Below are 21053 nucleotides of genomic sequence, written 5' to 3' on the forward strand. Positions count from 1 at the left end.
TGAGCATACACTGTGGGCGTGCACTATGTGAGCATACACTGAGCGTGCACTATTTGAGCATACACTATGTGGGCGTGCACTATGTGAGCGTGCACTATTTGAGCGTACACTGTGGGCGTGCACTATGTGAGCATACACTATGTGAGGGTGCACTATGGGTGTGCACTGAGTGTACACTATGTGGGCATGCACTGAGTGTACACTATATGAGAGTGCACTGAGTGTGCACTATGTGAGCGTGCACTATGTGAGCATGCACTATGTGAGCATACACTATGTGGGCATGCACTGCGAGCGTGCACTATTTGAGCATACACTAGGGCATGCACTATGTGAGCGTACATTAGGCATGCACTGAGCATACACTATGTGGTCATGCACTTTGTGAGCATGCACTATGTGGGTGTACACTATTTGAGCATACACTATGTGAGCGTGCACTATGTGAGTGTACACTGAGCATGCACTATGTGGGTGTGCACTATGTGAGCGTGCACTGTGAGTGTGCACTATGTGGATGTACACTATGAGCATACACTGTGGGCATGCACTATGTGAGCGTACACTATGTGGGTGTGCACTGTGAGTGTACACTATTTGAGCATACACTGTGGGTGTGCACTGTGTGAGCAAACACTGTGGGCATACACTGAGCGTGCACTATGTGAGCGTGCACTATGTGGGCATACACTGAGCGTACACTGTGGGCGTGCACTATGAGCGTACACTGGGCATGCACTGCGAGTGTGCACTATTTGAGCATTATACTATGTGGGCGGGCATGCACTGCCAGTGTGCACTATTTGAGCATACACTGTGGGCATACACTATGTGAGCGTACACTATGTGGGCACGCACTGCGAGCATGCACTATTTGAGCATGCACTGTGAGCGTGCACTATGTGGGCGTACACTGTGAGCGTACACTATGTGAGCGTGCACTATGGGCGTACGCTGGGCATGCACTGCGAGCGTGCACTATTTGAGCATACACTATGTGAGCGTGCACTATGAGCGTGCACTATGTGGGCATGCGCTATGAGCGTACACTATGTGGGCATGCACTGCGTGCGTGCACTATTTGAGCATATACTATGTGGGCGTGCACTATGAGCATACACTGAGCATGCACTGTGAGCGTACACTATTTGAGCATATACTACGTGGGCATGCACTGTGAGCGTGCACTATGTGGGTGTGCACTGCGAGCGTGTACTATTTGAGCATACAGTGTGAGCATGCATTTTGTGAGTGTGCACTGTGTGAGCGTACACTATGAGCGTGTACTATGTGAGCAGGCACTATGTGAGCATGCACTATGTGGGAGTGCAGTGAGCGTGCACTGTGAGCGTGCACTATGTGAGTGCACTATGTGAGCGTGCACTGTGTGAGCGTGCACTATTTGAGCATACACTATGAGCGTGCACTATGTGGGCGTGCACTGAGCATGCACTATGTGAGTGTGCACTATGTGAGCATGCACTGTGTGAGCATGCACTATTTGAGCATAGACTATGTGGGCATGCACTATGTGAGCGTGCACTATTTGCGCATACACTGTGAGCGTGCACTATGGGCGTGCACTGTGAGCGTGCACTATATGAGTGTGCACCATGTGAGCGTGCACTGTATGTGAGCGTGCACTGTGTGAGCATGCACTATTTGAGCATACACTATGTGGGCATGCACTATGTGAGCGTGCACTATTTGAGCATACACTATGTGGGCGTGCACTATGTGGGCATGCACTGTGAGCGTGCACTTTGTGAGTGTGCACTATGTGAGCGTGCACTGTGTGAGCATGCACTATTTGAGCATACACTATGTGGGCATGCACTATGTGAGCGTGCACTATGTGAGCATGCACTATTTGAGCATACACTATGTGGGCGTGCACTGTGAGCGTGCACTGTGTGAGCGTGCACTGTGTGAGCGTGCACTATTTGAGCATACACTATGTGAGCGTGCACTATGAGCGTGCACTATTTGAGCATACACTATGTGGGCGTGCACTGTGAGCGTGCACTGTGTGAGCGTGCACTATTTGAGCATACACTATGTGGGCGTGCACTATGTGGGCGTGCACTATTTGAGCATACACTATGTGGGCGTGCACTATGTGGGCGTGCACTGTGAGCGTGCACTGTGTGAGTGTGCACCGGCCAGGAAGGGGCCGGGATCAGAGGAAAGTGGGAGAACCTCAGAGGTGGCGGCTGGGCGGGATGAGTGGGGCAGACTCATCTCCTCTGTCACCTCCCCTCCAGGCCACCCTGCCTTTCTGGGTGGGGTGCTGGGAGCCGCCTCTGCTATCTGAGATGCCAGGGCCCAGCCCGCCTTCTCTCTCCTTGTCTTGTTGCTTAAAACCCAAACAAACCTGGAGCTTCAAGGCCTGGGGCACGTGCTCCCCTGCCCTGCCCTCCCTCCCGCTGTCGTCTTCCTCGCTGACCTGCTGCGCCGTGCTCCTGGGAGCCCAGGTGTGGGGCAGATGGCAGCATCTTTGGAGCTTCCTCGATTGTGCCTTGTGTGTAGCATCACGGTCACCTGTGTGTGCCAGACTAGCAGTTAAGCCAGTGTTAGAGTCAGTACTGAGTCAATCTGTCCCTGTCACAGAGCAGGTTTATGGGATACCAGAATAAATCTGAATCTGTCCCCTTCTGCCCTGGATTTTAGCAGAAAAGTGGCTTAGAGCCATATCCCTGGGCTTGTCTAGACACAGATTCCTGTGGGTTTTGTTTTCTTTATCTGTGCAGAAATGTCTCTACCTCAGACATACTAGCCTAGCAGGATTACCCTCCTGACACCAGTTACCCTGATGGGTGCACAGTGCACCCAGTAGCTCTACAGAGTTGACCTAATAAAGTTTCCTGGGCTAACAGCCCTTTCTTTTGTAGGTGAAGAAAAAATGTTCCCTCCACCCTGTTAGGTTCAGTGGCTGGGGGCTGCAAATTAAACTGGCATAAGACAGATCAATAGGAAAAGAAAGCATACAATTTTATTAATATTTTAAGTTTCATTGCATAAGAACTTTATAGAAAAGAAGCAAAGAAGAGCCCTTAGATTCTGCGCGTTATATTTGTAAATTGTGGAGAACTGACTGGACACAGAAAACAGATTGGGCTTCTAGGGCTGATAAACGGTGGGAAGGTGACCAGATAATGGACCTTGCAGTAAGGTCTGTTTAGGCAGACTCCTCTCCTGGGATTAGAGTGCCCTCCTCTTCCTGGTAGAGGGGTTGCCTTTCTCATGGAGAATGAATACCCTGCTTTTAGGCAGACAGGAGTACAGAGAGCTCTTCTGTACCTGCTTTTACTCAGAATCATCCTCATACCACAGCGGCATTTTGGGGGGTGACATGTCCTGTTCTCTCCACTGCGTTAGGGCCTGTGTGATGTTAACCGCAGCAAACTTTTACCTGCTCCGTGGCCTGAGAAAGCTCAGTCCTCCCCATGGGGCTGTGTGTCCACTGCCAGAGCTGGGGCCCACGAGCTCCATGACAAGTTTACTCCTTGCCTGGCGCTGACCTGCAGTCATGACAGCTGAACAAGCCCCAGGCTGGGTTGCCCCCAGGTGGTAAACAGGAAAGTCCCAGCAAGTTCCAGTTCCAGGGATCAGCACATGGGAAAGAGAACGTAGCCCCAGTTCTCTCTGGGTTTGTGTATCACGTGGTACTTGTAGGGGAGGGGTTTGCCACCGGAAGGAGGACGCGCGAAAGATCCCAGGCCCCAAGCCCCAGCATCCCAGTTCTGACGACATGCAGGGTAAGAGGCTTCCGTTCTCATCTGGCAAGAGACACAAAGATGTGTGTACTTGAAATGCAAGATCTTTGCCGTGCTGGGTGCATTGTGCTGCTTTACCGCCCATTCCATCTGTTCACATGCTGTTTGTAACCTTAGTGTTGAAACCTGAAAATGCTGGCTGGGCGCAGCGGCTCACGCCTGTAATCCCAGCACTTTGGGAGGCTGAGGTGGTTGGATCACCTGAGGTCAGGGGTTCGAGACCACCTGGCTGACATGACGAAAACCCGTCTCAACTAAAAATACAAAAATTAGCTGGGTGTGGTGAAGGGTACCTATAATCCTAGCTACTTGGGAGGCTGAGGCAGGGGAATCGCTTGAACTCAGTAAGTGGAGGTTACAGTCTGCCAAGATTGCGCCACTGTACTCCAGCCTGAGGGACAGAGCGAGACTCTGTATCAACAAAAAAAAAAGAAAAAGAAAGAAAGAAAGAAAAAGAAAATATCAGAGGGACTGAAGCATCGAGGGAGAAGTTGAGAGGCGCTGGGCCAAGTGTTTGAGGTGTCGTTGGATTACAGGGACCAGGCCTGAGTTTTCTGCGGCAGGCTGGCAGCAGTGAGGAGGGCGGCCTGGAGACAGGGACCCCTGTCTGGGGTTCTTGCAGCTCCTGGGGAGCTGAGCCCAGGCAGAGACAACAGGCAGCTGGACGTGCTGTTGGTGCCCCAGAGGTGCCAGGCGGTCTCCTTGAATCCGCAGATCGCGAGGTCAGGTGTGGAACCCAAGTGAGCGCCTGGGGCCGGGCAGCTGAGCTCCCGTCCTGGCCCGGCTACCGGGGCAGACTTCCAGACCCTCCGGCACCTCCGTCCGTCCAGAGCATGGATAGAGGGGTGATAGCCAAGCCTCAGGGTGGCCGAGGAGCCAAGAGGTGTGGCCAGCACAAGGCCCGTGGCTGATGAGGCTGTCAGATGGGGATGAGGTGGAAGTGAACAGACCCTTCTAGGAGTGGGTTGCTGGCACCCGAAGCACACGAGGTGCCGCAGGCTCGTGTGTGGGATTCTCGCTGCTTCCCGGTACGCCCGGCATGGAGAACCGTGGGAATGAGAATTGAGGACCTAGAATGCAGGTGTACCCAGCCTGGGGCTTATTACAGTGACAGCGGTGACGCCGAAAACGCGCAAGGTCCCGAGTGGCTCGGAGGAAAGATGGGGCGGGCAGCCAGCCGTCTGCATCCACGCCGACGGTCCTGCCAAAACACCGTGGCTTGCATGTGGCAGATGTGTCCTGCTAGCAGCTCTGGAGGCTGAAAGTCCAAGATCAAGTCCTTCAGGTTCAGTGTGTGATGAGGGCACCTTCTCCCTGTGGCTTCAGTGGTGAAAGTGGGGAGGGTTCCTTCATGAAAACACTGATTCCATCGAGGTGGCTCTGCCGTCCTGACCTCGTCACCTCCTGAAGGCCCTGCCTCCCACGTCATCTCCCTGGGGGTTGGGATTTCAAGCTGTGAATTTGGGGGGAGTCTGGTGGAGGCAGGGGGGCAGAATTTTTGGACCCCAGCATAGGCTTGGCCCAGGCCCTGTGTGAGCTGGCGGGTGAGGAGGAAGAGGCGCTGGCTTGGGAACAGGAGAGCTCAGCATCAGCTCGGGGGCCGACGGGGTGCAGCCAGAGCCCCTGAGGCAGCTTTGCGAAGCAGGAAGAGGCCTAGGGTAGGGCAGCAAGATCGAGAACTAGAAAGACACCCCGTGTGAGAAAAAGGAGAGAATACGGCCGGCTGGGACTGCCAGTCTCTGGGAAGAGGTGGTCCTGCCCACCACCACTTTGTCCCCATTTTCTCTGAGGAACTTGGGACAGGGGGTCAGGTGTGCCCGGGGACTGGGGCCTCATGGCCCTGCCTGGCCTCTCCCGCAGGTGAAGCTGGAGAAGTCGCTGGAGCACCTCCGGAAGCAGATGCAGGACGCGCTGCTGTTCCAGGCCCAGGCGGATGAGACCTGTGCCTTGTGGCAGGCAGGTGCTGGGGCTCCCAGGGTCTCGGGTGGCGGGGCAGGGGACCCCGGGAGCGATGCTGGCTGGGCACACTTGCCCTCAGCACCCCATGACCAGTTACTGCTTCAGCCTGGCCCCACCGAGCCCACTGAGGGCTGCCCTGCGTGCACCTGTCCTGCTGGCCTCAGGTGGGCATGTGCCACCACACCCCCCAGAGCCCCACCCTGTGGTCCCAGCATGCTTGGGTGGCAACTCTGAGGTGGACCTGGAGGTGAATTTGGAGGCTTTGGGTGATTACGTGGTAGATGGTGGGATTCGGCCATCCCTAGGAGTCGATTCGGGGTCTCGGGGGCCCTGGGTGGCAGATTCGGGGTCTGGGCAGCCCCAGCTGTAGATACAGCGTTCTACCAAAGCCAGGGCTGGGTTTGGAAGTCAGGGAGGACTAGATGGTTTAGAGTCTGGCAGGTTTCAGCTCGTGGTAAAGTAGCGTTTGACTGTCCCTGAGTGGTGCATCTGGGGTTTGGGAGGTGCCACAGGTGGGTGTAGGTCTGGTCTTAGCTGTCCTCTCTGGGCCCTGCAGAAGATGGTGGAAAGCCAGCGGCAGAACGTGCTGGGCGAGTTCGAGCGTCTCCGCCGCTTGCTGGCCGAGGAGGAGCAGCAGCTGCTGCAGAGGCTGGAGGAGGAGGAGCTGGAGGTGCTGCCGCGTCTGCGGGAGGGCGCGGCCCGCCTGGGCCAGCAGAGTGCCCACCTGGCGGAGCTCATCGCCGAGCTGGAGGGCCGCTGCCGGCTGCCCGCGCTGGGGCTGCTGCAGGTGAGCTGGGCGGGGCGGCGGGGCGGCAGCCGCGGAGGCCACCTGGGGGTGGAGGTTGTCTGGGTGGAGACGTGAGTGGCCTGGCTGGATGTGCCCGGCTCTTGGCTTTGAAACGCTGAGTCAGCAGCAGGATGGACGTCCCGCCCGTCCCACCCCCAAAACCCATGTGCTGAGAAAGGCACGATCCATTTTCCTCTATAGACGTTCGCAGGTGGCATCTCTCAAGTGCTTACGTAAGGTCACGCCATCTCGGCCTGACAGCGGTCGCCGCTCCCCGTGGGCACAGTGGAGAGTGTGTGTGTGCCCGCCGGCCCGCCTGGCGCAGGATGCATGGGCCGGTGCTGCTGACCCCGCTCCCCACGGGCTCTGACCTGCCCTCCCTGCCTGGGACCACCTGGGGCCTCCCACAGGCGTCCCCAGCAGGAAGTCCTCGTCCTTCTCTCTGTCCCCACCACACACCCGTGCGTCTCCATCACGAGGGGTCTCATCCTCCTCTGCTTCCGGGGACTCCTTCCCCATGTGGGGCTCCACTCCCCGAGCCGGTCCTCCTGGGCCTGGGCCTCCCTAGGTGCGGCCCCAAACCGGAACCAGCGGATGCCCTGCCGTCTGGCCTGGTGTCAGCTCTCCCCGCTTGGCAAGCATGCCCCGAGGGCACTCCCGTGCTGAGATGCCCCGTGTGGGCTGGGGGTGTCTGCTGCTGTATTTGTCCCACAGAACGGAGAACGTGTTCCGCACCCAGCATGTGTAGACCCAAGGGGCCCGAAGATTCCCAGGGAAACCGGGGCCCTGGGCAGTTCCTGCTCTTCCAGAGGAGAGAGGCGGTGTGAGGGAATTTGGCCACGGGTGGGGCAGGGCTGCCGGACCCAGGTGGAGCCCACAGCGCCGCCGATGTGGCTGGGGGGCTTTGCACAGCAGGTTACCCACCGCCAGCCTCTGGTCGAGCAGGACGTCAGGCCGGGCTCCTGGTTTTGTTTGTCATTTCTGTCGTGAGCTGTTTTCTGTATATGTTTTTCTGTTTTAATTGTTTTTGTGGATTTAAGGGGTGCGAGTGCAGCCGGAGCGTCACCATCGCCTGAAGCTGCACGCTGCACCCAGGCAGCTCCCCACCTCCCACCTCCCGGGGGCAGCGTCCTCTGTCCACTCCACGTGCACCTGCTTGGACATTAACTGGCTTTGAGCCTGGGAAGAGGGAGGGATGCTCGGCCAGTGTCTGTGGGAAGACTGAGTAATACAGACAGAGTCCCGTGGTCCGTAAATCTTGGGGCACGGAGGTACCCAGGGGACTGAGGAGGCGCTGTCAGGGAGAGCAGGTGTCGGAGAAGCTAGGGAGGGTTTAGAAGGAAGGAGTTGACCTGGAAACGGGGACCCACAGAGTTTGTGTGAAGAGGGATTTGGGCTCTCAGCTGCAATGTTGTGGCATGTGGGTGGGTCTTGGGTCTCATATGCCTGCCTGCGTTCACCTTGCTGAGCGGCCTGCCTGTCCATGCCTTGGCCAAGCTCCCTGCCCAGGTTTGGCCTGGCTACAAGGCTTCAGGAGGTCCCTCCTGTCCCCCCAGCCTGCCGGCCCAGAGCTGCTCTGGCATGTGTGCGGTGGGGTCCCCACCTGGGGGTCACATGCGAGCAGCCCCAGGGCTCTTTGTTGGCGTGGGCTGTGCGCCGATCTGAGAGGGAGGGGTGGGGTGGGTTTGCACCGTTGGCCACCAGTTGGGTTGGGGGGCCCAGCCCGCGTTCCCGGCACCCAGGCCCGCTGGACAAGGCTCGCAGGGTGGAGGAAGGGGCTTGAGTGGCTCCCGGAGTCCGCTCGCTGGGGCCCTGGCTGCTGTGGACCCTATGTCCTGGCTCGCGGCAGGCCCTGCTCGTAGCTGCGAAGTGGTTTTGTCTGTCAGTGCTGTGCAGAAACCGTCCCCCTCCTGGAGGCCAACGTTGTCCTCCACCCCCGTGGCCCTCTCCGGCCGCCCTGCCCCGGCCTTGTGACAGCCACCGCCTGTTTCCAGATGACCCCAGGGTGGGCCCCCCAGGTAGAACAGCCACGGTGGCGCTGCTCCCAGCTGCCTTGCTCACTGTGGTCCCAGCACTCGGCGGTGGCCGCCCACCGCTGCCCTGTGCCCGCCCCTCCCTCTCCTGCACACTCCCCGTGTCTACCAGCAAACTCTCCTTGGGCTTCAGAGCTCTACCAAGAGTCTCCTGTTTATTCATTTGTTTATGAATTATTTATTGAGACAGGGTCTCATTCTGTCGCCTAGACTGGAGTACAGTGGCACGATTGTGACCCGCGGCAGCCTCAACATCCTGGGTGCCAGCGACCCTCCCACCGCAGCCTCCTGAGTAGCTGGGACCCGGGTTCAAGCTGTTCTTCTGCCTCAGCCCTCCGAGTAGATGGGACTACAGGCACGCACCACCAAGTCCAGCTAATTAAAAAAAATTTTTTTTAGTGATGGGGTTTCACCATGTTGGTCAGCCTGGTCTTGAACTCCCGGACTCAAGTGATCCGCCTGCCTTGGCCTCCCACAGTGCTGGCCTGCTTGATGAAACCCCATCTGTACTACAAAAACAAAAATTAGCCAGATGTAGTGGTGCGCGCCTGTGGTCCCAGCGACTCTGGAGGCTGAGGCAGAAGAATCACTTGAACCGGGTGGCAGAGGTTGCAGTGAGCTGAGATCATGCCACTGCACTCCAGCCTGGTGACAGAGCGAGACTCTATCTCAAAATAATAATAATAATAATAATAAATAAAATAAAATTTTGGAGGGGCCTAGAGTGTGATGTTCTCCACACACCGTTATAGACAGAATTAACTACTCGTATGTGGGGAAGTCTTCCTTCGCCGTTTCTCCTGTGTGCAAGGATACCTCGTCTGGGCGCGTGTCCTACCTCTGCACCTGGCCTGGTAGCTGGCACGTGTGCCAGAATGAACAGGGTGTGGGGTCGTCTGTGTGACAGTGTGGCTTAAACCCCTGCAGTGCACTGGGGGCTGCTGTAAGAGACACGAGACTGTGCCTCCCGGGAGTTCCTGGGTGTGTCACGCCAGCCCCGGCTGCCACCTGGACTACCACTGGCCGGGGGCCTCCCCAGCTGAGACCGATTATCTCCCAGTCCTGGACGCTGGAAAGCTGAGGTCAAGGCTGGTTCCTCCTCGGGCCTCTCCTGAGCCTGTAGACGCCATCTCTTCCTGTGTCCTCACAGGGTCGGCCCTCTGTGGGCGTCTGTGCCCCAGTCGCCCCTTCTTATGAAACCTAAGTTCTGTTGGATGACAGCCACCCTCGTGGCCTCATTTTACTATGGTTTCCTCTTTAAAGGCCGTTTTTCCCAATGGTCTAGTTCTGAGGTCCTGAAGTTTCCAGCTTCAACATACAGATTTGGTGGGGTGGACACAGCTCGGGCCCTAACACGGAGTCAGATGCTGTCATGGATCAGGCAGCGACATGGGAAGGAGGCAGCCCATGTGTAGGGCAGGGCAGGGAACCCGCAGGCCCGGTGGAGCTGGCGGAGGGAGCAGTGCAGCCGTGGGTCTGGGCTCCGGCTGGGGTGGGGGCGCCCCTAGCTGGAGGCTGGGATTCGTGCCTGTCCTGCCTTGGCACCCGGGGCGCCCCTTGGGGCTCTGGGTAGTGAGCCAATGGCCAGATGCCCTGCGTCCAAGTGTCAGGCAGAAGTGGGGCTTGGTCCGCAGGGCTGCGCTGTGCCCGTTGGAGATGGCCTCCTGGCACACGTGCCCGAGCTTCCTCCAGCATGCCTGGGACTCAGCCTGGCTGCGGGTGGTCTCTGGCCCCCTGTGTGTGTTTTTTGCTGCCTGAGGTGCAAACGTGGGGCTTCGGGGGCGGGGGTGGGCTCCGGGAGCAGGTGATGGTCACTGACACCGAGTGTGCTGTTTCCTCTCCACGTAGGACATCAAGGACGCCCTGCGCAGGTACGAGCCCAGCTTCCCGCGGGGGGCGTGGTGGGAGGGAGTGGGGTGGGGGCCTGGCTCTTGGCCATGGGGATGACATCTGGGCTGTCCCCTCTAGGGTCCAGGATGTGAAGCTGCAGCCCCCAGAAGTTGTGCCCATGGAGCTGAGGACCGTGTGCAGGGTCCCGGGCCTGGTGGAGACACTGCAGAGGTTTCGAGGTGGGTGTGGAGGCCCCCGGTGGGGAGATGACTCCAGGAGGGGACACCCCAAGCAGCCAGCCACGTGTTCTGTGCCCTGCCGCTGCCAGCTCCAGACTCAGTGTCGTGATGGTGGGTGTGGGAGAACGTCCTCGGCTCATACTTCTGGCGTCAGTTGTGTGGGTGTTTTCACACCCAACGGTTCTTCAACTTCCTGGGCACTAAGTGGGTATCCAAGGCTTCCGTTCCGCATTGAACGGGATTGCCAGCGCCGACACTGCAGGAGTCACTACAGACCCTGTGGAGTAAGGGTTCAGTCCCACGGGACTGCCCACCTGAGATGCCCGTCACAGCTTCCCGGGGCTGCCCCTCCGCAGGTGTGAGCCTTGGCTGGCACAGCCCACGGAACTTGGGAGGGCACTCTACTTACCGTCGTGGGTTTGTTGTGAAGGACAGCACTCTGGAAGGGGCACAGAGCCTCCCAGCGCCTCCATGTGTTCACCAGCCCGGAAGCTCCCAGAGCCCCAGGAGCTGTTCAGCTGTCTTCATGGAGGGTCCATGGCAGGGTCAGGATTGATTAAATCATTGTCACTGGTGGTGGGGCTCAGCCTCAGGCCCCTTTCCCCTTCCTGAGGTCAGGGGCTGGGGCTCAGCGAGGGCTCAGTGTTCGCGCCCTCTGCTCATGGGATTGGTCCTTCTGGCGGCTGGCCCTCTGCTGGGCTCTCTTCGGGTCCCCACCTCAGCCACTGCAGTGGCGTCAGTGCCTCAGGTGTGATGGAAAGGGGCATCTTACGATAACACAAGGCGCTCTTGTCACTCAGGAAATTCCCAGGGTTCTGTGAGCTCCATGCCAGGAATTGGGGACAAAACCCAGATCTGTTTCTTGTATCCCCGTCACCCGGAGGAAGTCCTGTCCTGAGCCCTTGCTGGTGCCGGGAGCCTGTCACGGGAGCTGTGTTTAGGCCTCCGGAGAGACCAGATTTCAGAGACCCGAAATCTGGGCGTGGTCAGGGCTGGACTGCCACCCTAATTTGCGTCCTTCATTTGGGGATTGAAAGAACGGACGGGCTGGGTGCCGTGGCTCACATCTGTAATTGTAATCCCAGCACTTTGAGAGGCTCACGGGGGAGGATTGCTTGAGGCCGGCAGTTCAAGACCAGCCTAGGAAACAGCAAGACTCCCATCTCTACAAATAAAAAACTAAAAAATGAGCCGGCCATGGTGGCACATGCCTGTAATCCCAGCAACTGGGGAGGCTGAGGCAGGAGGATCACTGGCGTGCAGGAGGTCAAGGCTGCAGTGAGCCATGATTTTGCCCCTGCACTGCAGCCTGGGGTCACAGAGCAAGACTGTGCCTCTTTAAGAGAAAACAAAACAAAAAACAAAAGGAAGCAACCGGCCAGGTGCAGTGGCTCACACCTGTAATCCCAGCACTTTGGGGGCTGAGGCTGAGACGGGCAGATCACCTGAGGTCGGGAGTTGGAGACCAGCCTGACCAAAGTGGAGAGACCCCGTCTCTACTAAAAATATACAAAAGTAGCTGGGCGTGGTAGCGCGTGCCTGTAATCCCAGCTACTCGGGAGGCTGAGGCAGGAGAATGGCTTGAACCCGGGAGGTGGAGGTTGCGGTGAGCCGAGATCGCGCCCTGCACTCCAGCCTGGGCGACGAGCAAAACTCCATCTCAAAAAAAAAGCAACCAAGATTCCCTCTTGACATCTGAAGGCAAAACATGGGCCCATTTCTAGGACATTGTGAGTTGCAGCTGGACGTGGTTAGTGGGTTTTTTTCTGGGGAGGGGATGCCCGCCTGGAGAGTACGTTCCTCCAGGAAGCGGTGAGGCTGCAGGAGCCTGGCGCAGACAGCCACGGCCTTCGGGCTGGGAGGATCCTGCCCGCGCACCCAGGACCTGGGCAGGTGGCCCCAGCTTGCCCGTGGCCTGGGTGACCTTGAGCCTCTCTCTGCAGGGGACGTGACCCTGGACCCGGACACCGCCAACCCTGAGCTGATCCTGTCTGAAGACAGGCGGAGCGTGCAGCGCGGGGACCTGCGCCAGGCTGTGCCCGACAGCCCGGAGCGCTTCGACCCTGGCCCCTGCGTGCTGGGCCGGGAGCGCTTCACCTCAGGCCGCCACTACTGGGAGGTGGAGGTGGGCGACCGCAGCAGCTGGGCCCTGGGCGTGTGCAGGGAGACCGTGAACCGGAAGGAGAAGGGCGAGCTGTCCGCGGGCAACGGCTTCTGGATCCTGGTGTTCCTGGGCAGCTACTACAACTCCCCCGAACGGGCCTTGGCCCCGCTCCGGGAGCCGCCCAAGCGCGTGGGCATCTTCCTGGACTATGAGGCCGGGCGTCTCTCCTTCTACAGCGCCACCGACGGCTCGCTGCTCTTCATCTTCCCCGAGATCCCCTTCTCGGGGACGCTGCGGCCGCTCTTCTCGCCCCTGTCCAGCAGCCCGACCCCGATGACCATCTGCCGGCCGAAAGGTGGGTCCGGGGACGCCCTGGCTCCCCAGTGACTCCCGGAGGAGCCCTGTCGCCTCTCCTGCCCTCCAGGCCGCGGGGCGCTCTGGCCACTGGGAGGACCTGGGAGGAGGGAGTGTGTCCTTTGAGTACGAGGAGGGACTCCTAGTGCCTTTCCGAGCCTGCGTGGGAGAACCCCCGGAACCCGTGGGAGGTGCGGGCCAGACTCACCCTCCCCGGAAGACCCTTCCCGCCACGGGGTGCCACTTAGTACCGACAGCCCTCACCAAAGCTGGGAACCCATGGCCGCGGCGGCTCTGGCCTGTGGTTCCAGAAGCTGCAAAAGCTCCCCCAGAGCTTGCAGAATCCAGGGTCCACCTCAGCTGCACAGTTCTTGCAGCGTGGCCAACCCCCAAAAGTCCTGTGCACCCCACCTCGGAAGATGCTGGGGGAGGCAGCTGGGATGGGAGCCGGCCCATGCCTGTCTGTGGCCCCACAGTGGTTGAGAGCCGGTCAGTCCTGGGTGGGGCTGCTTCAGAACAATTAGGGGGCAGCCCTAATAAGAGTCTTCAGAGAGGTGGTGGGAGGAGCCGGTGAGGACGGGAACCGAGAGTAGATGTCCCAGAATCGAGGGGCTTCCAGGAGGTGCCCGGGCACAGATGCCTGTTGAGCCGGCGTGTGGGCCTGGAGGAGAGAGCAGAGCCAGAAACGTCACCTGCAGGCCCACATGGTGAGTTCAAGCTTTCACGGGCCTGTCGCCGTTGGGTTTTGCCCTTTCAAAGGCTTCCCTTGTCTCCGGTGGCCCCTGAGGACCCAGGGTCCCAGCGGCTGCTTGTGGATATACACTTCTGGTCCCCTTACCCTGGGAGGAGCAGGAGGGACCCAGAGTCCGGAGCACACAGAAGCAGCTAGGAGCTGGGTTTTGTGTTGGGTTTGGGTTCTTTGTCCTCGAGGTGCTGCTCTGCCTCTGTTTACCCTCTGCTCTATTTATTGTTGGCGTTCCCACGTTCAATAAACTCTGGCTGTTGTCTACAAGTCATCCTGCCGGTGCCTGCTTAGCCTAGGATAATAGCGGGTTCCCCACTGTGCCCAGCAGAGCGCAGGGCCCCAGGGAGGCCGGTGATAGGGCAGGTGGGAAGCTCGGGCAGAGTGGGGGCCGGGACAGGCAGCCGCTTTCCACGCCAAGCACTGAGGAGTCACGGGTGGGCTCTCTGCTTTCTTTGCCCAATGTACATGTTCTGGACGGGTGTGGCGGCTCACGCCTGTAATCCCAGTACTCTGGGAGGTAGAGGTAGGCAGGTCACCTGAGGTCAGGCGTTCAAGACCAGCCTGGCCAACATGATGAAACCCCATCTCTACTAAAAATACAAAAATTTAGCCCGGCGTGGTGGCGGGCACTTGTTACCCCAGCTACTCAGGAGGCTGAGGCAGGAGAATCACTTGAACCCGGGAGGCGGAGGTTGCAGTGAGCCAAGATCACGCTCCAGCCTGATCTGGACAAGTGAAACTCAATCTCAAAAAAAATTGTGTGTGTGTGTGTGTGTGTGTACACACGTTTCTTATGTGGAGCTATTGCAGGTATTTTTTTTTGAGATAACTTGGTAAGTGTTTCCTGTGTTCCATCGTGCTTTAATGAGTCCAGTCTCCTGAAGGTATTCTTCATTCTCTCATTCTGGTCTTTAATGGCCGGGGCCTGGCAGCATTAGTAAGATCAGCAGTTTCATTCAGCTGCACAAAGAGAAGTCTGAGTGGAACCCAGAGGGCTGCGCATTTCTCTGTGGTGGGGCGGGCTTTCTGTTTTTTGCTGTTTTTTTGAGACAAGGTCTTCACTCTCACCCAGGCTGGAGTGCAGTGGTGCAAACACGGCTCACTGCAGCCTCCACCTCCCAGGCTCAGGTGATCCTCACACCTCAGCCTTCCAGGTGGCTGGGACTACAGGCGCACGCTACAGACGGGACCATCCCCAGCGAATTTTTGCAAAGACGGTGCTTCACCATGTTACACAGGCTGATGAGCTCCTGGGCTCAAGAGATCCTCCAGCTTCAGCCTTCCAAGCAGCTGGGACCACTGGTGCACACCACCACATCTGGCCAATCTTTAAAAATTTTTTTTGCAGAGGTGGGAATCTCACTATTGCCTAAGCTGGTCTCAAACTCCTGGGCTCAAGCGATCCTTGGCCTCCAGAGTGCTGGATTTCAGACTGAGCCAGCCTGCCTGGTGGGGTGAGTTCCGCCGTGGTCTGTTTGCAGGCGTCTGCCCAGGGTTTCCCTCTGATGGAAGGCGCCCCGCTGCGTCTGTGCCTCCCGGAGTGAGGCGGTCCCCGCCACGCAGAATTGCTGACCTTGTTCGACGTGGTATTATGTAATGCCCCCATGCCCCCACTAAAAAAAGGAAGAATGGGATAACGGTTAAATAAATGACATTCAGGAGACTCGTGAAGCAATGCAATACGGGAAGGGCTCACCAGGTTATCTGAAAACATGATTCCTGAGCCGGGCGCGGTGGCTCACGCCTGTAATCCCAGCACTTTGGGAGGCCGAGGCGGGTGGATCACAAGGTCGACAGATCGAGACCAACCTGGTCAACATGGTGAAACCCCGTCTCTACTAAAAATACAAAAATTAGCTGAGTGTGGTGGCACGTGCCTGTAATCCCAGCTAGTGGGATTTGCTTGAACCCGGGAAGCAGAGGTTGCAGTGAGCTGAGATCGCGTCACTGCACTCCAGCCTGGGTGACAGCCGGGGCAGCCTTGCGGGTGAGACCACAGGTGTGCTCCCAGGACGGTTCTGGCCACCGCTTTGGAGCAAAACCGCACACTCTAGATGTCATGACTCACCTTTCCAGATGTCCCCGCTGACCACTTTGGCCCTGTGGGTGTCACTCCTGCTTCCAGGTAGTGGAGAGATGAGAGGAACATGCAAGACCCTAGGCAGGGAGGAGGTCTCAGAGGGGGTGACAGTGAGCGGCCTGGGCAGGGAGGAGGTCTCAGAGGGGGTGACAGTGAGCGGCCTGGGCAGGGAGGAGGTCTCAGAGGGGGTGACAGCGGCCTGGGCAGGGAGGAGGTCTCAGAGGGGGTGACAGTGAGCGGCCTGGGCAGGGAGGAGGTCTCAGAGGGGTGACAGTGAGCGGCCTGGCACTGTGTCCTACACTAGCTGGGAGCCCCTGTGGGCGCAGCTTGCAGTTGACCGAATATTTAGGTCCCCACAAGTTCCTATGTTGAAATCCTCACTGCAAGTTCGTGTTACGAGGACACGGGGCTTTGGGGATGTGATTAGGTCATGAGTGGGATTAGACCCTCAGCAGTGGGGCCGGCTCTGGGCATCTGCGGTACTTAGGGACGGCGTTCTCTTTCCGGGTCCACAGGGGGTGTCGTTTTAAGGGAAGAACCCCCCAGCACCAGGCTCCCTTCCCATCTCTCCATCCGGGAGATTTAATGGTCTTTGTTTTAATTTTCTCGGGCATGGCAAGAATCAGAAATCAATCAGACGTGAGTTTTTCCAAGCAACCTCACTGAAGCCATATAATGGAATACATTTTTCTTTGAAAGGGTCTGTATAATCATTTTCTAGAAAGTATGGTTATGTGTACTAATGTTTTTATATGAAGAAAATAGGTGTCTTTGTGGTTTTAAATACAACTGTGAAATAAAATTTTCTCACTGCCCTGGTTAAAAAAAAAAAAAAAGAAATCAGTCACTTCAGTGGAAGTTCTAAGGAACTCCTTCATTGGCCAGGGGTCTTGGAGAAGCTGGGGGTTCCTCCCAGGTTAAAAGTCCCCTTCTTCGGGGCCGGGCGCGGTGGCTCAAGCCTGTAATCCCAGCACTTTGGGCGGCCGAGGCGGGTGGATCACGAGGTCAAGAGATCCAGACCATCCTGGTCAACATGGTGAAACCCCGTCTCTACTAAAAATACAAAAAATTAGCTGGGCATGGTGGCACGTGCCTGTAATCCCAGCTACTCAGGAGGCTGAGGCAGGAGAATTGCCTGAACCCAGGAGGCGGAGGTTGCGGTGAGCCGAGATCGCGCCATTGCACTCCAGCCTGGGTAACAAGAGCGAAACTCCGTCTCAAAAAAAAAAAAAAAAAGTCCCCTTCTTCCACACCCCTTCAGACTCCATGTTTGGGTCCCTTCCTCCCTCTCTCTCTCTCTCTCTCTCTCTCTGTCTCTCTGTCTCTGTCTCTCTTTCTGTCTCTCTGTCTCTGTCTCTGTCTCTCTCTATGTTTCTCTGTCTCTCTGTGTCTCTGTCTCTCCATCTCTCTCTCTGTCTTTGCCTCTGTCTGTCTGTCTCTCTGTCTTTCTGTCTCTCTGTCTCTCTCTGTCTCTGTCTCTGTCGCTCTGTCTCTGTCTCTCTCTGTGTCTCTCTGTCTCTGTCTCTCTGTGTCTCTGTCTCTCCATCTCTCTCTGTCTGTCTCTGTCTCTGTGTCTCTCTGTCTCTGTCTCTGTGTCTCTGTCTCTGTCTCTCTGTCTCTCTCTCTATCTCTGTCTCTGTCTCTCTCTGTCTCTCTCCTCTCTGGTGAAACCTTTCTCTCTTCCTTTTCTTTTTCTCTTTCTCTACCTAAATAAATCACTTTCTGCAAACACTTTGGGGTTCGGTATTTACGAGCACACTGCACCGTGGTCTCCTCTCTCATTCTTGGGAGCGCGAGGGACCAAGAACCTTGGAGAAATGTCCTCTCAGGGGAGCCAAGGGCTCCCCGAACCCCTGAACCCTAGCAGTACATTGCCCATGCACTGTCCGACATGGTCCAAAGACAGAGAGTCGTCGTCCAGGCCACGCGTCCATGTCCTCCTCTGCATCTGCTGGGCCCACCCGACGGTAGCTGGCCACCCTTGGAGTGCCCACAGTGTCCCAGCGCCAGCTGTGCAGCACCAAGCCATACCAGTGCCCCTGTGTGTGCCCTGGAGTCCCCTGCACCGCAGTGCCCAGCTCACCCCACACCATCCCCATCTTGCCCTCTCCCACCACATGCTCCTTCTGTGCACCCAATGCCCCCTGCACCTGCAGCCTCCCAGTGAGCTCAGACCCCCCAGGGCCCACGGGTCGCCCAAGCCCTAGATCCCCTTACTCCCTTGGTGGCCACGGAGCCCAGTGCCTCTGTGTTAGCAGTGCCTGGAGCCTCTGGTCACCCCATACCCATGCCCTGTGCACTCCAGGCACCCAGAGAGGCCCCTCATGCCCTATTTGCTTTCTTCCCTCCCGCATCCTCGCCCTCCTGGGTGCCCCACGTTCACTGGGGCAACCCTGGCATCTGGGGGAGGCGGTGCAGAGCCCCTCATGAGCCTGAGTGGGCCCCCTGTCACCATCCTGGAGCTCTGTCCCTGCTGTACCCCAGGCCCCTGCACTGGCCCTGCCCACCCTGTCCACCCCAGCCCAGAGTTGCCTCCCCCGGCCACTCTGACTTTTTTGTAACAATGTTTTTTTTAGATGGAGTTTTGCTGTTACTGCCAAGGCTGGAGTGCAGTGGCATGATCTTGGCTCACCCTAACCTCTGCTTCCCGGGTTCAAGCAATTCTTCTGCCTAAGCCTCCTGAGTAGCTGGGATTACAGGTGCCCACCACCACACCCAGCTAATTTTTGTATTTTTAGTAGAGAGGGTTTCACCATGTTGGTCAGGCTGGTCTGGAACTCCTGACCTTGTGATCTCCCTGCCTCGGCCTCCCAAAGTATTGGGATTACAGGCGTGAGCCCCTGTGCCCAGCAACAATTTAATTCTGGTATAGTTTTTCACACAGTAAAATTCAGTAGTTTCGAGGATACCATTCAATGGTTTTTACTAAATCCACCATCACCATGATTCAATTTCAGGACATTTTCATCAACTCAGAAAGATGTCTCTGGCCTACTTCTAGTCTGCTAATATGTTTGATCAAAATTTGATCAAAAATATCTTTTCAAAAAGCAACTTTTTTTTTTTTTTTTTGAGATGGAGTCTTACTCCGTCACCCAGGCTGGGGTGCAGTGGTGCAATCTCAGCTCACTGCAACCTCTGTCTCCTGGGTTCAAGTGATTTTCTGCCTCAGCCTCCTGAGTAGCTGGGACTACAGGCATGCACCACCACACCTGGCTAATTTGTGTAGTTTTTAGTAGAGACGGGGTTTCACCATGTTGGCTAGGCTGGTCTCGAACTTCTGACCTCGTGATCCACCCGCCTCAGCCTCTCAAAGTGCTGGGAATGCAGGTGTGAGCCACTGCACCCGGCCACAACGTTTTATTTCCTTTAATATTCTCTATCATTTTAATGTTTTTTATTTTAATAATTTCCACCTTCTTCTTTACTGTTTTCTTCTTTGGAGTTTAGTTTACACTTTTTTTTTTTTTTTTGAGATAGCCTCTCCTGCTGCTGCCCAGGCTGGAGTGCAGGGGTGCCATCTCAGCTCACTGCAAGTAGTCTCAGTGTGTGGGCTCAAGCGGTCTTCCCACCTCAGCCTCTTGTGTAGCTAGGACCACAGGTGTGCACCACCACGCCCAGCTAATTTTTAAATTTTTCGTAGAGACAAGGTCTTCCTGTGTTGCCCAGGCTGGTCTCAAATTCCTGGACTCAAGTAACCCTCCCTTCTCAGCCTCCCCAAAATGTTGGCATTACAGGCGTGAGCCCCTTTGCCCAGACTCTATTTTTTGTGTGAAACAGAATCTCTTTCTGTTGTCTAGGCTAGAATCTTGTGGCATGATCATAGCTCACTGCAGCTTCGATCTGCTGGGTTCAAGCAGTGCTCCCACCTCAGCCTCCCAAAGCACTGGGATTACAGGTACGAGGCACTGCGCCCAGCCTTTTTCTGCTTTCTGTTTTTCTTTTTTCTTTTTGGAGATGAGTCTTGCTCTGTCCCCCAGGCTGGAGTGCAGTGGTGTGATCTCTGCTCACTACAACCTCTGCCTCTTGGGTTCAAGCAAGTCTCCTGCCTCAGCCTCCCGAGTAGCTGGGATTACAGGCGCATGCCACCATGCCCGGCTAGCTTTTGTATTTTTAGTAGAGATAGATTTCACCATGTTGGTCAGGCTGGTCTTGAACTCCTGACCTCATGATCCGCCTGCCACAGCCTCCCAAAATGCCGGGATTACAGGGGTGAACCACTGCCTTCAAATTGAAGCTTAGGTTACTGGTTTCTGAACTTTCTTCTTTTCTATTTATTTATTTTTGAGACGGAGTCTCACTCTTGTTGCCCAGGTTGGAGTGCAGTGGCGCAATCTCAGCGCACTACAACCTTGCTTCTTGGGTTCAAGGGATCCTCTTGCCTCAGCCTCCCGCGTAGATGGGATTACAGGCATGCACCACCACACCCGGCTAATTTTTGTATTTTTTGTATTTTTAGTAGAGACTGGGTTTTGCCATGTTGGCCAGCCTGGTCTCGAACTCCTGACCTCAGGTGATCCACCCACCTCAGGCTTCAAATGTTGGGATTACAGGCATGAGCCAACATGCTCAACCCTTTCTTCTTTTATTTTTCTATTTCTTTCTTTCTTTTCTTTTTTTTGAGACCGAGTTTTGCTCTTGTCACCCAGGCTGGAGTGCAATGACACAGCCTCTGCTCACTGTAACCTCCAACTCCCAGGTTCAAGCAATTCTATTGCCTCAGCCTCCCGAGCAGCTGGGATTACAGATGCCTGCCACCATGGCCAGCTATTTTTGTATTTTTAGTAGAGATGGGGTTTTACCATGTTGGCCAGGCTGGTCTCCAACCCCGGACCTCAGGTGATCCCCCCAACTCAGCCTCCCAAAGTGCTGGGATTACAGGCGTGAGCCTCCCAGCCTCTTCTTTTCTAAAGCAGGAATTTATGGCTATGCATTTCCCTTTAGGCACTACTTTGGCTGCATCCTTGACTTGCAGTATGCCTTTTTCATTTTCATTTGGCCGAAATACTTCCTAATTGTGTTCGGGATTTCTTCTTTGACACACAGTTTAAAGTGCATTGATTAATTTACAAATATTTTCAATGTTTCAAGTTTCCTTCTATTGTTTCCTTTAATTAAACTCCATTTTGGAAACGTTCTTGTGTGG

The 21053-nt window shown here is 56.4% G+C and overlaps 1 protein-coding gene across 3 annotated transcripts in view; it reads left to right on the plus strand.

Annotated features, from left to right (window-relative positions):
* The window catches only part of TRIM11 (tripartite motif containing 11), a 32744-nt gene that overhangs the window by 3017 nt on the left and 8674 nt on the right, over positions 1–21053 (plus strand). The window contains exons 2-7 of one of the 3 annotated variants that reach the window (XM_074385470.1): positions 5637–5732; positions 6292–6522; positions 10404–10426; positions 10524–10624; positions 12568–13083; positions 15176–17001. In XM_074385470.1, coding sequence (XP_074241571.1) covers positions 5637–5732; positions 6292–6522; positions 10404–10426; positions 10524–10624; positions 12568–13083; positions 15176–15285 — 1077 coding nt within the window. In that variant the 3' untranslated portion in view covers positions 15286–17001. Of the gene's footprint in view, positions 1–5636; positions 5733–6291; positions 6523–10403; positions 10427–10523; positions 10625–12567; positions 14095–15175; positions 17002–21053 lie in introns of those variants that run through there. The other 2 variants (XM_074385469.1, XM_039464329.2) reach the window with 2 other exon arrangements.

Source organism: Saimiri boliviensis, chromosome 14 (genome assembly GCF_048565385.1).
Source record: "Saimiri boliviensis isolate mSaiBol1 chromosome 14, mSaiBol1.pri, whole genome shotgun sequence".
Classification (NCBI taxonomy): domain Eukaryota; kingdom Metazoa; phylum Chordata; class Mammalia; order Primates; family Cebidae; genus Saimiri; species Saimiri boliviensis.